Source organism: Rhineura floridana, chromosome 5 (assembly GCF_030035675.1).
Source record: "Rhineura floridana isolate rRhiFlo1 chromosome 5, rRhiFlo1.hap2, whole genome shotgun sequence".
Lineage (NCBI taxonomy): Eukaryota > Metazoa > Chordata > Lepidosauria > Squamata > Rhineuridae > Rhineura > Rhineura floridana.
The window spans coordinates 124,514,823-124,530,032 of record NC_084484.1 but is presented as its reverse complement, the minus strand read 5'-3'; the positions used below and the strand labels follow the sequence as shown (position 1 = coordinate 124,530,032).

At 43.3% G+C, this 15,210-nt stretch overlaps 1 protein-coding gene and 1 long non-coding RNA gene across 4 annotated transcripts in view; one reads left to right on the top strand and one right to left on the bottom strand.

The window, feature by feature from the left end:
* Nucleotides 1-1,472: 1,472 nt before the first annotated feature.
* Nucleotides 1,473-4,616, bottom strand: LOC133385285 (uncharacterized). The gene is made up of 3 exons (XR_009762844.1): nt 4,175-4,616; nt 2,859-2,931; nt 1,473-2,326 (listed from the first exon to the last, which is right to left on the bottom strand). It is a non-coding gene; the product is annotated as an uncharacterized LOC133385285 (long non-coding RNA).
* The window catches only part of GPR89B (G protein-coupled receptor 89B), a 25,279-nt gene continuing 14,621 nt past the window's right edge, over nt 4,553-15,210 (top strand). Inside the window, exons 1-7 of one of the 3 annotated variants that reach the window (XM_061627972.1) lie at nt 4,553-4,718; nt 8,381-8,440; nt 9,639-9,742; nt 11,420-11,526; nt 11,648-11,749; nt 13,589-13,709; nt 14,027-14,107. In XM_061627972.1, coding sequence (XP_061483956.1) covers nt 4,677-4,718; nt 8,381-8,440; nt 9,639-9,742; nt 11,420-11,526; nt 11,648-11,749; nt 13,589-13,709; nt 14,027-14,107 — 617 coding nt within the window. In that variant the 5' untranslated portion in view covers nt 4,553-4,676. The other 2 variants (XM_061627973.1, XM_061627971.1) reach the window with 2 other exon arrangements.

Sequence of the window (15,210 nt, the reverse complement as noted above, 5' to 3'; positions counted from 1 at the left end):
CTGATTTTCCATGGTAAGGAGAAATCTGTATAGAGCATTTTAATTACAACAATGTTGTATGGCTACTGCAAATACACTTGTGAGCATGAGCAGCACCAATTCCACAATAAATTCCCATCTGGAAGCACCTCAATAATGAAGATGTTCTGGCTTCTCTTCCTGAAGATGAAGCTTCTCCTACACTAGAAAACAGAAGCAATACTTCTAAGACTGTAAAAATGTTAAATGTTGTGTAATGTGGGTTGGCAAGACATCATTAGGGAAAGGTGGCAAATCGGTGATTTATGTAGTTTTTAAAAAGCATATCAAGGACCTCTCCAGACATTTTTTTAAATTGTGCATTCATTATAATTTGTGTCCCGTGTTCAACATTATTTGTGTCTGCAAAAGTTTTGGGGTGGTCATACTGCTTCATAAGCAATTAGTGTATGGCCCGTAACTTTTCATACATCAAATATTCTGATTTTTGGGGAGTCCTGCTTTTATTGTGCTATAGTGCTAGGGTGCCCTGGCAGTTTGCAGATTTAAAATTTGCTTCTGTGACAGAGCCACTCCCACATACTTTCAGTTGATGCTGGATGCCGGCATTCCTGCAGGGGTTTTTGTGAAAACCAGTGAAGGTTTATCACAGCAAACATGACCTAAATATAAAAACTTAAAAAGTGTAGAATTGAAAGTATGATGGTGGCATGGGATCATAGGGCAAACTGGGGTGGGGAAGAGGGAGAAGCTTATGCCATTCCCACATACTTCCTGTTGATGCTGCATACTGACATTTTTGCCCCCCCCCCCGCAAACAAGCATGGCTTAGCAATCACAGCCCCTTAACATAAACATTTTAAAAGTGTGCAAATAAAAGCACAGTGTCATTGAGCAGCCTTTTTCAATCTTGGGGTCCCCAGATATTGCTGGACTACAGTTCCCATAATTCCTGACCATGCTGACTGGGGCTGATGGGAGTTGTAGTCCGGCAACATCTGGGGACCCAAAGGTTGGGAAAGGCTGTCATAAACCAACTTACTCAGGGAAAAGGGGAAGAATTGGGGGATGGCAGCAACATGAGCAATGAAATGGGCAAAGTTCAAATACGGATGCAATAATATTGGAACATTGGGGAAGCATCGCAGAACTGATGAAGCGGGATGGTGTGTGGATGGTCCATTATAAATCTGCTTCAATTGCACTGTTAATGCATCAACAACATGTGGCTGCATACAAGTGCAACAAACAGGAGTCTGGATGGGCCCTAAACCTATTTGAGCACAGGTTGTGAGTCTTTTTGACAAAAGCTACAATAGATACCTCAGTGGCTGCTTTGTACCTTTTATAGCTGGCACCAGCTTTAAGGCTAGACAATTGGAAGACTCACTGATGATTCAGGCATTCATGCCATCTTTCAGTGACCTATCTTGGGAGAGCGGCAGGGAGGTACATTAATGATCACACTGCATAAATGACTCAATTGATTCCCCTTTGGTGTGAAAAGGTTTTTTTATCTGGACGTAACACTGTTCTTTAGCTGAACAGTCTTCCAATTGTGACAGTGCACATGCATTTTGTTGAGGCAGAACAGCAAACGGCAGCCCACCACCCAAGTCAATGCGTCAAGTATCTAAGGCTGTCCAAGTTGGTTTGGTACCAGCAGCTGAAAATCCCATAAGTACAGCTCCCTGGAAGTAAAAATGCAGCAGTAATAAATTAAACCACTAATAATTTGCTAACCTTTCATGACAACCAAGATAAACTGTCTCAATTCACCCTCCTTATTACAGTAGGGCCCCGCTTTACAGCGCTTCGCTAATGCGGCAGTCTCAATTAGACACAATTAGACTAAAGTCCCACTCATACAGCACTTGTTCTGTTTTTATGGTGGTTTTCGGGTGTCATGCGCCGTTCTATTCAATGCGTTCCGCTTTTCAGCGGTTTTCGCTTTTCAGCAGGGGTCCGGAATGTAACCCGCCGTATGAGTGGGGCCCTACTGTAGTCTCTCAAGCGAGGGGAGAGACAACCCTAAGGAGTGTGGACTGAGGTTTACACCACAGAAGTGTGACACAAGCAATAAACTCTCAGTAGGGTTTGCTAGTAGAGTGAGGAAGTCATCAAGTTATCCACTCACATAAAACAAAGTAAAATAAGCTTTCCAGATTCTTCATGTATATTAGCACTACATTAGGTATATTTTTCTTTCCAAATTCTGTTGCTTTCTTATAGCATTCTGTAGAAAGGTTTTCAAACTCTTTGTACTTGTTTGTCAAACTCTTATTGTTAATTATGGTTTAATGATGTCTCCCCATTTGTGACTGTGTTGCCACACTGTTGATTTCATCTGTGAAAAAACAAAAATGAGATAAGATTGTTGCTCGTTTATGTTGGAGAAAAAGCTAGGAAATGACTCAGGACAACTTAGAAATGCATTAAAAACTGCAGTTTTTTACATTGCATTTTCAGTGACAGCAAATGGACTGGGCTTCTGTTGAGCTAAACTAGTAATAATATCAGTGTGAGACAAATGGGGGGTTCAGTCAACTTGTAAATTATCATGATTCTGGGCACTAGAGAGTTTCTTTCTTCTCAGCAGTGGAGGTTGGCCAACTTTTCCACTGCTAAAGTCCAGTGAGGATGATGTCAAACCTATCTGTGTTCTGAGTGCATCCAGAGTCGGTGCAACACACTGTGCCAACTGAGGCAGACTGCAGTCACCATTTCCATCACCTCCTCCCTGACCTGCTGCTGGTTTGTGCTGTGGACATCTATGCCACACCCCAAGACAAGAGAGGGCAGGGAATCTCAGGCCCAGGGGCTAGATCTGGCCCTCCAAGCCTCTCTATCTGGCCCTCAGGAGTTTCCCCAGGCCTCACCTGCTTCAGACCCTCCTTTAGTGATTTTGCTTGGCTGGAATGTCCCTGAATTCTGACAATGCTTGTTGCTTCCCTGTATAGAGGATAAAGAGGTGCGTGAGCATATGTAGCAACTAGCCTACTGTACAAGGATAGATTTTACATTCATTGCTTCAACTGCTTTTGCCTCTGGACCTGCCGAGCACTAGCATGTGGATCCCAGAAGGGAATGCAGCCCTTAAAAAAAGGTTTCACATCCCTGCTCTAACAGTTCCTTCCTCAGAGTGAAGCATTTGTAGCTGAGGCGCTCCAGCTATCACCTGTGCCACTGCTGCATTGTTGAGACTGCAACAAATCTTGTTTAAGAATTAAGAGTCTCAAAGTTAAACTTTAAATAGAATTTACCACTCTCTCTGCAAAGTTACTTTTGTTAACCGGCACTCCAGTTTATTGCAGAATTCAACGGGGAGCTCTCCCTAAAACAGTTCCAGCAATTCATAAGCTCCCGAGCATTTCAAAACAAAACAACTTTTGCCTTCCCAGACACAGCATCCCGCGCTTTCACCAAGGAGAACAGGGCAGCGCACCCGCCTTTGCTTCTTCGCCGCCCTTCTTTCGTCAGTTCCTTTGCTCCGCCCACCCACTCTGAAAGCCTCGCCGTTGCATTGGTTCCCAAGAGCCAATGGCATCTTTCACATTTAATCCCGGAAGTTTAGGTGAAGTGCGTGATTCCACTTTGCCCTATCTCTATGGTTCTCTCTTGACTTTTCCAACTACAGACTTCTGAAATAGACAACAGCAGACTCCCCGATTGCCTTAGAACTTGTTTCTTTATAACGTTGTTTTTATTCTCCCAGGGTGGAAGTAAGAGTAACTCATGAGAAAAAATGGGGGGGGGGGAGAATCCTTTTTCTTTAAAATTTGTGATTGGTAGCAGCGTATTCCACTCTCCCGAAGATAGGGATAAAGACCCGTCATGTTTTTCCTAACTCAGGTTGTTTTTTTTAGTTTTTTAAACATATGCATGGAAATTAGTGGAACACAAGGCTTCTACAACCAAATAATTTGGCTTAGGAAGGGGCGATTTTAAGTAGACTGGCCGTTGCTGCAAAAAGAGGGTCGATATCTACGGAGGTCCAAACTAGCCTCAGTAACACCACCTCCACCTTGCAACATCAACAGTAGACTACATTACATTACAGGGCTGTCACGAGCCTCTCCTCCACCCAATTTATAACGGAATATTGGTACTAACAGAACAATTTTTATTTAACAGCAAACAAGTAAATCATTTTTTGCACACAAAATCAGAAAGTTGTGATCTTATACATACTTACCTGGGAGCATGTCCTACTGAACTCAACGGAGCTTACTTTGGAGCAAACACTCAGTGGACTGTGCTGCAAGTTAGAAAGTACATGAACCGCCGCCTTTTTGTTTCGGCGGTGTGGGGGACGGGAGAACTACGCTGCTGCTCAATCACAACCACGCTAAAATTCGAAAGCGTCCAATATTTTTTCTATGGGCAGCTCCCAATTCCTCCATGGGAATGGAGGTTGGGGGACCTAAAGGAACCGGAAGCGACATCTCCACGAAATACTACTCCCTTTCTTTTCTGTTTCTTAATACTTCTATTACAAGCGAGTGCTCTCTGAGGCCCCGCCTTCTGCCGCGTCCCCGTTCTACCCGTCAGTGGCGCAGCGGTAATGAAAGAGGGGCGGGGCTGAGCCGCTCCGGGGGACACTCGCGAGCGCGGCTGAGTCAGGGGAGAACAGGAAGTCGGGAGTGGGGGAGGGGAAGAGTCGTCTCTCTTCCCTCTCCGGGAGGATTTTGTCCACTATGAGCTTCCTGATCGACTCCAGCATAATGGTCGTATCTCAGGTAACGAGGCCTCAGCACTCGCGGAGCCCCATTCTTTCTTCGCCGCCGCCCAAATCATCATGTTATAACATAAAGAGTCCCTGTGGAAGGAGGTGGCTTCTAGCTTCCTCATCCGCGCCCACTTAGCCCGGGCTGACACAAGCTGTAGAATGAAGTTGATAGAAGGATGGATGGTACCACTTCCGGCTGCAGGTGGATGGACTCTACCACTTTAGAAAGCGAATGGGTGGGTGTCTTTCAATGCTGTATTATGTAAAAAAGACAAAACTAGAGTCTTCAGTCTTCAGACTTTTCACATGCAGGAGCTTTCATTTACCTGCAATGTGAAGTGATGCACCTGTTCTGCAAGCTCATTTCGTTGCATCTGTAGATCAAGCCTCTGTCAGTTGTGGCTAGAACACGGTCGGAGGTGGGCTATTTATTTATTACATTTATATCCCACCTTTCTTCCTAGGAATTCAGGGTGGCATACAACCATGCTTCTCCCCCTCCTGATTTTATCCTCACAGCAGCCCTATGACATAAGATAGGCCGAGAAAGAGTGACTGGCCCAAGGTCACCCAGTGATCTTCGTGGCCAAGTGGGGATTTGAACCCTGGCTAGGATACTTTTGTCTTATTGTGTGGCAAGTTCTCTCTCAGCCAACTGAAATCTTTCAGCTGGGTTTCCTCCATTATTAAAGGATTGGGAGATGGTGTTTATCGGAGGTGGCTTATAATTTGCACACAAAGCTTAGCTAGTGAGCTTCATTTGCATCCATGGTTCTAAAATTGCAGTTAAGGTTCTCACATACTATTTGGGGCTTATTATTTGTTTATTTAAACTTGCTAATTACTTGTTACACAAAATGATCTCCAAGTGACTTGCAACATATTTACAAACATAACCATAAGTAAAAAATACATTATAATATAAACGCAGTTATACAAAAGCACATTCACACAAAAACATGCAGTTCATAAAAATACACAATGCAGCCCTCACATAGGTGTGGTTATTGTAGATGAAGTGGGATAGACACTGTAGTCAATGAAATGTTTCAATTCCTGATTTGGGAATGGCAAAATCCATTTTAAATGTCACATGTAGAAACAGCCTAGGATATACATTCGTTGACACCCGGCAGCCTTTTTCCAGTCTTGTGTTAACAGTATACAGAAATGATGCATTCTAGACTAAAAAGCGTTTTTAGTTTGTGAAAATCTTTTCATATAACTTTCTTGATACAGTGTTTTAAGAACAGCCAATATAAAGTCTTAAAAAACATTTTGTGCACTATAATTGTCATGAAAGCGATGAGAAGACTTGATGCAATATGCCTGATGGCAGGATTGGCATGGAGAGGGACTTTCCTGCTTGCTTTCCCCACTATATTGGAATATATCTGATCTGTCTATTTTTTATGGCTCATGGGTATGATCATTCAACCACTCAGTCTCTTCAAAGCACATGGTTTCTATGTATAACCATATCAAATCTGTACCTGTTTGTATGGTAGATGTTTGAAACTGAGGCCTGTTCGCTCCACCCCTTTTCTCTTTATGGGGAAGGGTCATAGCTTAGTATAAAACACATTCTTTGCTTGCAAAAGGCTCCAGGTTCAGTCCCTGGCATCTTCAGATAGGGCTGGGAAAGGTGCCTGTCTGAAAACCTGGAGAGCCATTGCCAGTCAGTGTAGACTGTGCTGAGCTAGATTGACCAATGATCTGACTCGGTACAGGGGAGCTTTCTAAATTCCTCTTCTTGTATCATTGATCTGCTTCTCTTTTCCCAGAGAAGAGTGGTCTGTAGCACAGTGGTAGAGTGTCTGCTTTGGATGCAGAAGGTCCCAAATTTAATCCCTGTAATCTCTTGGTAGCATTGGGTGAGACCCCTGGAGAGCTGCTGCTAGTCAGTGTAGACAATACAGAGCTACATGGTCTGACTTCCTAGGTATCTTCTCTCCTTTTATCACTCAGTGTTTCATATGCTAATGATTTAACATTATGGCATCAAAACAGGAAATCACTGTGTAAGGATGACCACATTTAGATTTGTGTCCTGGGTATGCTGATGTGTTAGGGTGGATTATGGTACTTTAAAATAAAATTTTACAAATAGTTTAAAAGTCAACTTGTAAAATGTCATGGCTAAAACAAACACATATTCTAACCAGGGGTGGTGCCAAAGGGTGGCCAGGTTGGGCCCTGGCCGAGACCCCATGCAGCACGGAGGGGACCCTGAAGGGCCTCTCCTTAGGGTGTGGGGGTAGTGCACTCCTTCCATGATCTTTGGCAGAGACTGAGCTCCCAGGACCCCCTACAGACTGCGGGCCTGTGGCGCCCACCCGCTCCACCTACCTCTTCTCCTTTTCTGTGAATACCCTACACGCTGCATGTGCAGCTGCCATCAACCAAGATGCCAGCAGAGGCTTCTCTAAGGGGCTGACGCCCCTTCCGCCATCTTGATTGATGGCAGTCTTGTGCGCATACGGAGAGTAGCATGCATGTGTGCCATCAACGAAGATGGCGGCGGGGGTATTAGCCCCTTAGAGAACCCTCCACTGCTATTTTGGTTGATGGCAGCGACCAGCGTGTCCAGCACGCAGGGCATTCACAGAAAGAGAGGGGGTAGGGGGAGCGTTTCCGCATGGTTTATGGGGGGGCTGGGAGCGGGCCCCCTGGGGCAGGCTGGCGCCCAAGGGCCCAGTCATGCCTGGTGCTGGCCCTGATCCTAACAGGTCTAACTGAGGCTTATTCACCAGTAAACCAGGATATGTGCCCTGGGTATTCATTTACTAGAAAAATAGAGTACTAAGCAACCAGCATGTTTTGGGGGTGTTTTTGGAGATGGGGGGAGCCAATGTGGTTTAATGGGTAGAATGTCTTAGGGTTGTTGAGAAGATAAAATGAGAAAACCTCACGTACACCACCTTTTCATCCATAGGAACTTGCCTGGGCCTTAGGATTGGCCTCAGAGGTCCTGCTCACAGGCCTGCCACTGAGGGCTGGCATTAGAAATGGGGCCTTTTCAGTTGTGACCCCATAGCTTTGAAATGTTTTCATGAGACGAGTCCTTCTGGACCCATTTTCATCAGCCTTTAGAAGGACACTATAAACGTATATGTTTCAGTCTGTTTTTTTTTTAAGTTGTGTGCATGGCTTTTAAATTGCTGCTGTCCTTTAGTTTTGGAAATTGATTGTTTTATATATATTTTAAAAATGTTTTATGTTTTAATTAAGGTCTGTAAGCTGCCTTGGAAGGACTTTGACCAGAAAGGTGGCATATAAATGCTTTAAATAAATAGGATTGCACTGTCAGCATCCCTAAGGATATGGCTGCATACTTCCAGAAATAAGAAGACTTGATGAAGCCCTTTTTGTTTTTTTCTCCTGTTTTTGAAGTGCCAGAATTAATAGATGAAGTATTTCTGCAATCTATTCTTGTGACATGGCTTCTTATTTTAGAAACCACTTTTTTTGAATACTGAGCATTTTTCTAGGAAGAAACCAATCCCAGTCTAGTTACACTACAATTAAAACCAATGTTTATTTCAGTGTATCAGCTATCTTACCTTGAGAACAGCAATATACTTGCATGTACTAAGAATTTTTAAGGTTTCAAAATTTTGCAAACTGTAAGATTTATAACCATTAACTGCTCTTCTCTCTCCCCCTTTGCAGGTGCTATTCTTTGGATTTGGATGGCTGTTCTTCATGCGCCGGCTCTTCAAAGATTATGAGGTGGAGATGATTAACTATGACTTTGTTGCGACCTGAAAGTGAAGCTACCAATGTAGAAATATATATAATTGAGTTCAAATAATTTTGGGGAGCAATCCCAAGGTCCTAGGAAGGGTGACTGAAGGACTGCTGGATTGTGTGAATCTCCGTTTCTGCCGGTTGAGGGGGGGCATGTGTAGAGAATGTGGTCCACCACCAGAGGTGCCCTGATAAGGCGGCGGATGGTTCTACTGCTGTTGCTGTTCCATGGGTGGAAACGCCACCTGTAGTGGAGGTTAAAATGGGGCATTCTGAGGGGGGATCCTAATCCTTCTTGTTCTCCTGACATGCCTCCAAATTGGCTGAAAAACTATGCCAGCCCGGTGCTGGCATAATTTATTCTCCCACATTGCCGTCAATTAGAAGGAAATTTTAAAAAACTTGACCATAACTGGAAAATGATAAAAAAGCCACTCTCACTACCTTCTGCCCTGGCTGGCAGTTACTGGGCCAGGGAATCTCTCTCCCCCACACTGCCCTCAGATTGCTCTGCCTGACTGCAATCTTATCCCTGCTTACCTGGGAGTAAGCCCTATTGAACTCTTGGGTCTTACTTGGGAAGCTGCCTTACACCAAGTTGGACCAACAGTCCATCCGACTTCATGTTGTCTACACTGACTGACAGCAGCTCTCCAAGATTTCAGACAGGGAGTCTTTCCGAGCCCTGCTTGGAGATGCTGGGGATTGAACCTTCTGCATGCAAAGCAGATGCTGTGCCACTGAACTATGGCCATTCCCTAAGCATGTCTACTCAGAAGTATGGTGAGTATCTCCCTAGGTCCATAAACCTAAGAACATTCACTTGAGTGTAAATCCATTGACCTCTGTGAAGAGATACTTGCAACTAGTCATGCATTGTAGCTGGTAGTAGGATTCCTTACTGTATATTTTCTCTGATTACCTATCAGTGAGTATTGCTTAGGATTAATTTTCTTACGATTTTAAAAAGGGGTGGGGTTTTTTTTTGCATTTTAGTGTATAAAACAATCAAATAGAGAATTATACGAAACTACATCATTTTCATATAGCAGGCTGATTTGCATATTCAAGTATAGGTCCTATTGTATGTTTAATTCTACACTGATGTATTCCTTCTGGTCAGATAACGATGTTGAATACTCTTCTTATGGAAGTGACTTCTGTTTCTGCTGTGTCACAGGTGCGGCAGTACGTTGTGCAGGTTGTCTTCTCTGTCACGTTTGCATTTTCCTGCACCATGTTTGAACTTATCATTTTTGAGATCCTAGGGGTCCTAAACAGCAGGTAAGCATATCAGCTGCCTTAACAGTGTTTTAGATAGGACTGTGACTTGAGCGCAGCTGATGTGCTTGTTCGTTCGTTTGGTTGTAGCTGTGGTCCTGTCACTTCTTCAAGTCATGGTCTATCAAGCTATAAAATATAAATAATATTTATTTCAGATGGGATTGATATAAAGAAAATTTTGTATATACGTCAGAGGGGATTGGAATATGAACTGTTGTAGGCCTGCTGTGACAGGTTTGCTAACTCTTTTATTTATTTATATAAGACATTTCTTTTTCGCTTAATCATTAGCATTTCTAAGCCGTGAACATAAAAATAAACCATACAGAAAATAAAAATCATCACAAAACTGAACACTGCCTAAAGATGCCTGCTGAAACAAGAAAGTCTTAGTCATGCTCCTGAAGTTCAGCAAGGAGGGTGCCTGTCTGATCTCAGATGGGAGGGAGTTCCACAGTCTTAGGCTTACTATACTGAATGCACGGCTTCTAGTAGTTATGAGCCATGCATCTGAGTCATGGGGACCATCAGCAGAGATTCCCCCAAAGATCTCAGTGATTGGGACAGGATATAAGGGGTCAGGAGGCCCTTACGATGTCCTACACCCAAGTTGTGAAGGGCCTTTTAAATTAATTCAAGAACCATTAACCTGACCTGTTAACATATGGGCAGCCAGTGCAAGCTTTTGAGTACTGGAGTTATGTGCTGGTGGTAGTCTGTTCCCATCAGCAGCCTTGCTGCAGCCTATGGCACCAAGTGGATCTTCTGGATCAGGTACTAGGGTAGCCGCATATAGCGCACATTGAAATAATCAAGTCTTGAAGTTATCAATACATGAATCACTGCAACAAGGCTATGTCTGTCTGTGAATGGCCATAGTTGGAGCACCAGCCGTAGCTTGTAAAAGGCATTTGTAGCCACTGAGGCTACCTGAGACTCAAGTGAAAAGGATGGATCCTGAAGCACCCCCAAACTATGCACCTGTTCTTTCAGAGGGAGAGTAACCCCATCCAGGACAGGCTAATGGCCAATTTCATGAGCACTAGAATTACCCACTCACAGTAGCTCCGTCTTTTGATGCAAAAGTTGCTAGCATTCACTCAGAACTTGACACCACAATGTTGACAGGTCGTGTTGAGGTTCCTAGGGCACTGTCTGGTCTAGTATTGTGGGATCAGTTTCAGTTGTTGCAGCCTGAGTATGTGGACAAGACATTTGAAGTGGTACAGCTGACCATACGTCTATTTGACCTTTGCCTGGCTTGGCTGATAAAAGCTAGTCAGAGTGGACTGACTAGGTGTGTTTGGGTGTGTGTGTAAATCCCTCTTTGTCAGAGGGTGTGATGCTGTTTGCCTTACAAGAGGCAATGATGTTGCCCCTTCTCAAGAAGTCATCCTTGGACCCGAGATTCTTGATAACTACCACCTAGTGATTATTGTCCCTTTTTGAGCAAGGCCGTGGAGCTAACGGTGGCCAGGGAACTTCATGTGTGTTTTGAGGAAACTGATTATCCAGACCCATTTAAGTTTGGCTTCAGGCCTGGGGTTTGGAACGGCCTTGGTCACCCTGACTGATGATTTTAGGCAGATATTTCTTATCTGTCTGAGGGAATGGGATGTATGAAGAAAAATACTCTTAATGATGACCTGGTAATGACAACACTTCTGTTATTTTCAGCTCTCGGTATTTTCACTGGAAATTGAACCTCTGTGTGATTTTGCTTGTCCTGGTATTCATGGTGCCCTTTTACATTGGTTACTTTGTTGTGAGCAACATCCGATTGTGTAAGTATGCATATATCTTGACACACTAGTGGCACAAGCACTTTAGGTAGCCAGCCAAAATAACATTTGTTACTCCAAAGGTAATGACTTAATCATTCTTTATTTTCTTATTAATTTTTAGTGCACAGGCACAGACTTCTTTTTGCCTGTGTTGTCTGGCTAACATTCATGTATTTCTTCTGGAAGTTGGGGGATCCGTTTCCTATCCTCAGTCCAAAACATGGTGAGTTTCATGTATTTCAGGTCATTTGTGCTTGAGCAAAACAGACTCTAATATTTGAAGATATTGTGATTAAAAATCAGGACATAGAATGAGTAGTTTCTGTTGGCAGTTAATTAGTCAGATAAGCATACAACATAATCTTATATATATTTTTATTTAGAAGTTGCTTTTGGGCAGAGCAATCCACCTTGTTGGGGGCTGGTGGGAACAAAGTTGGTGGAGCTGGCAGAAGAGGCCACCACATCCAGCTTCCACTGAGAGGTCTCGTAGAGGGGAGGATGCTGGCTGTGCCAGCAGGGCATGGGAGAAGGAAACAAAATATATGTTTCCTTCTGCCACTCCTTTTCCCAGTGTACTGGCTGCTGCAATGGAGGGCTACAGGAGAGAGCCAAACGGGACCTGAATATCGGGTAAGTTCTCCCCCCTTGGCCCCTCCTCCGATATGCCCTCAGAACACCCCTTCCTCCAGCTACTGCCAGCTCCCTTAAGCCGGGCTGGGCTTCTCCGGTGGACCTCTGGCTGAGCTGGCCGGGTCTCGGCTAAGCTGCTGCTGAGTCGGGATGAGGAACTTATGCCAGCCCAGTCTGGCTGAGCCGGGACCCAACCAGCTCAGCCAGAGGTCCGCCATATCCAACTCCCCTCAGCCTGGCATAACTGCAAGTTGGATTGCGCCCTTAGGCTGCAATCCTAACCATGTATACTAAATCATATTGAATTAAATGGAGCTTACTCCTAGGTCAGTGGGGTTGGGACTGCATCTTCAGAGGCTTTCTTACATCCCTTAGATCTTTATTAGCCCTCTGAATTTCTAACACAAGAAATTTGCAGTCATGGGTTTTTTGTGATTTCCCAAGGGAATCTTGGCCTATAAAAGTAGTCACTTCTAGAAAGAATGCTATGTTGTTAATGTTAAAAATATCTTAAAATTTTAAAAATATTCAGTTTATTGTATTTGTTTTTAAATTGTAGCTTCTTCATTGGAAGATAAGTTAGAACTGCTTTCACTCTACCTCTTTTATGCATGTTGTGTTCCTGTCATTGTAGCTCTCACCTCAGCACTGGTATATTAGGGTTAAATCTGACATCTAGAGAGTTAGTTGCAGTTCCGAATATCTTACATAAGAAGTCTTTAACAGACAATCAAAAACTCACAGAACTGTCTTCCCGAATTGAAATAGTTGGCTAGAGCAAGCAATTCCTAATATTGTAACGGAGTATTCTGGACTACATGCTTGAGTGGGGGGTTTCATCCTAGTCCATCATACTTCCTTACATTATGGCTGCCTGCGCAGAGTTTTTGAAATATTTCCCAATTAAACTTGGCTCTTTCTATGCTGTAATGCAGCTGATTTCCAGTCTGGAGTGAAAGGCAAGGGGAAGTGTTGCTAAGTAGTGGGGCACTCGGATTGTGCATTCTCAGTGTCACTGAGATATTTGCAAGCTTCTCTGGATTGAGTCTTACATTATGGCTGCCAAATAGGGATCTGGTTTTAAGCTCTAAATGACTACCTCTTTGGCAGTGCAAGTGACAGCAGTAGAACTTTCAAAGAAATTTTCAGCTCATTTTGCATCTTTCAGAAATGAAGTATTCCTGTGTTACTTTACTTATTGCAAAGGGAAAATGGAATGGTGGCACAACTTTTTTTCAGCATCCGCGGAGAGGAGCACTTGCATCTCTTTGAAATTATGCCTGCAGATGTTAAATAATGGTTACATTAGGGGTTTTAAAACAAAATGATGTGTTCAAGTGTAGCTCTAGTAGTGATTGGTATTTTGCTTTTTTGTATTTTCAAGAACACAGTGGTAGAATTAACCTGATATTCTTTTCTTTTTTATTAGGAATCCTATCCATAGAGCAGCTTATCAGTCGGGTGGGAGTGATTGGGGTAACCCTCATGGCTCTGCTTTCTGGCTTTGGTGCAGTCAATTGCCCATACACGTATATGTCTTATTTTCTCAGGTAAATGGAATTTCTTGCTTTTTGGGGGGTCTATTCTCTTCTCATTTGGTTTTCCTTTCCTCTTCCTTCAGCATCAGGTTTTCTGAAATGTATTCCCCCTCCCTATGCCCTCTGTCTCAACAATGCTAATCCTAGTTTGAGATATGTTCTCTTATTTTGGTTCTGTCCAGAGTATACGCATCTGCTTCTCACTGTACTCTGTTGGAAGTGGAGAAGAGAGGTGGAGGATGCCCTGAACTGGGAAAGGGGTTGGGTTGGCCATTACTGTGTTAGAAGTTAGAGCCATGTTAATAGGTCTATATGTGTGTCTGTTACAGGAATGTGACAGATGCAGATATTCTAGCTCTGGAGCGTCGTCTCCTCCAAACCATGGACATGATCATCAGCAAGAAGAAGAGGTGAGACAAACACCGTAGGGAATCTGTTTACTTCATTTGAATTTTTTGTCAGGCCAATAACTTGCCAGCAGACAGATTATTTCTATTGTTTAGGGCAGGGTTGAGGAACCTTTTTCAGCCTTAGGACCACATTTCCTTCTGGGCAACCTTCTGAGGGCCACGTGCCAGTGGTGGAAGGTGACAGAGGCAAAAGTGGGTGGGGCAACAAATCCAGATTTTACCTTGTACAGTAGGCCAGGTTCTGCACAGACTTATACACCCCTCTCTATCCTCTGTCCAGATAAGCAAGAACCTTTATCAGAATTCAAAGACCTATTCCAGCCAGGCAAAAACATTCAAGGTGTGAAGCATGGCCAGTGAGGTGTGTAGCCTGTGAAGGAGAGGCCTGGAGGGCTGCATTTGACTTTGGGCCTGAGGTTCTCCATTCCTGGGCTAGGGTATCAGAGAGCAATTAAAAGAGCTAAATGGTTACAAAACTGATGGAAAGGTGCTTCATAAAAAACCAATTTATTACAGTAAAACAATAATATAACAGCTCTACAACATCAAAACAGACCAGGTAGTTCCAGGGTGTGATGAAAACAATGCTGTATGACAGGGCAGTACCTGCCACTGATTTTTGTTAATATACATAGTGCTTTGTATTGTGTTAAACGCGTGCTGTCTTCTGATGCTTTAGATCTATCATATATATTATACTATGGTGAACTCTGTCGAATTGTTTGAGTATGGTATGAGCCACCTTGGGAGGGTTAGCCCTGATAAATGGCATGCAAATAATGAAATGATTAAAATAAAATATTTGGTAAAATAATGCAGTTACACTAATGTCTGAAGTCTGCAAAAAAGCTTTGTATTTTCTTTTTTACCTGGGAGCCAAATAATAGAATATTTTATTCTGTAGTACCTACTTCGGGAGGCCTTCTGACTTTTACCTAATGGCATGGACATTTCTTTGGAAAATCAGGAAATGCACTTAACTCTTTCCTGAATTGTGCTTTAGCCAATTATGTCCACAGTAATATTGTGAATTTCACATTTTGAAAAGTCTAAACTTTGAAATGTGATAATTTATTTTTGGTTCCAGTTTGCATCTCTCTTTT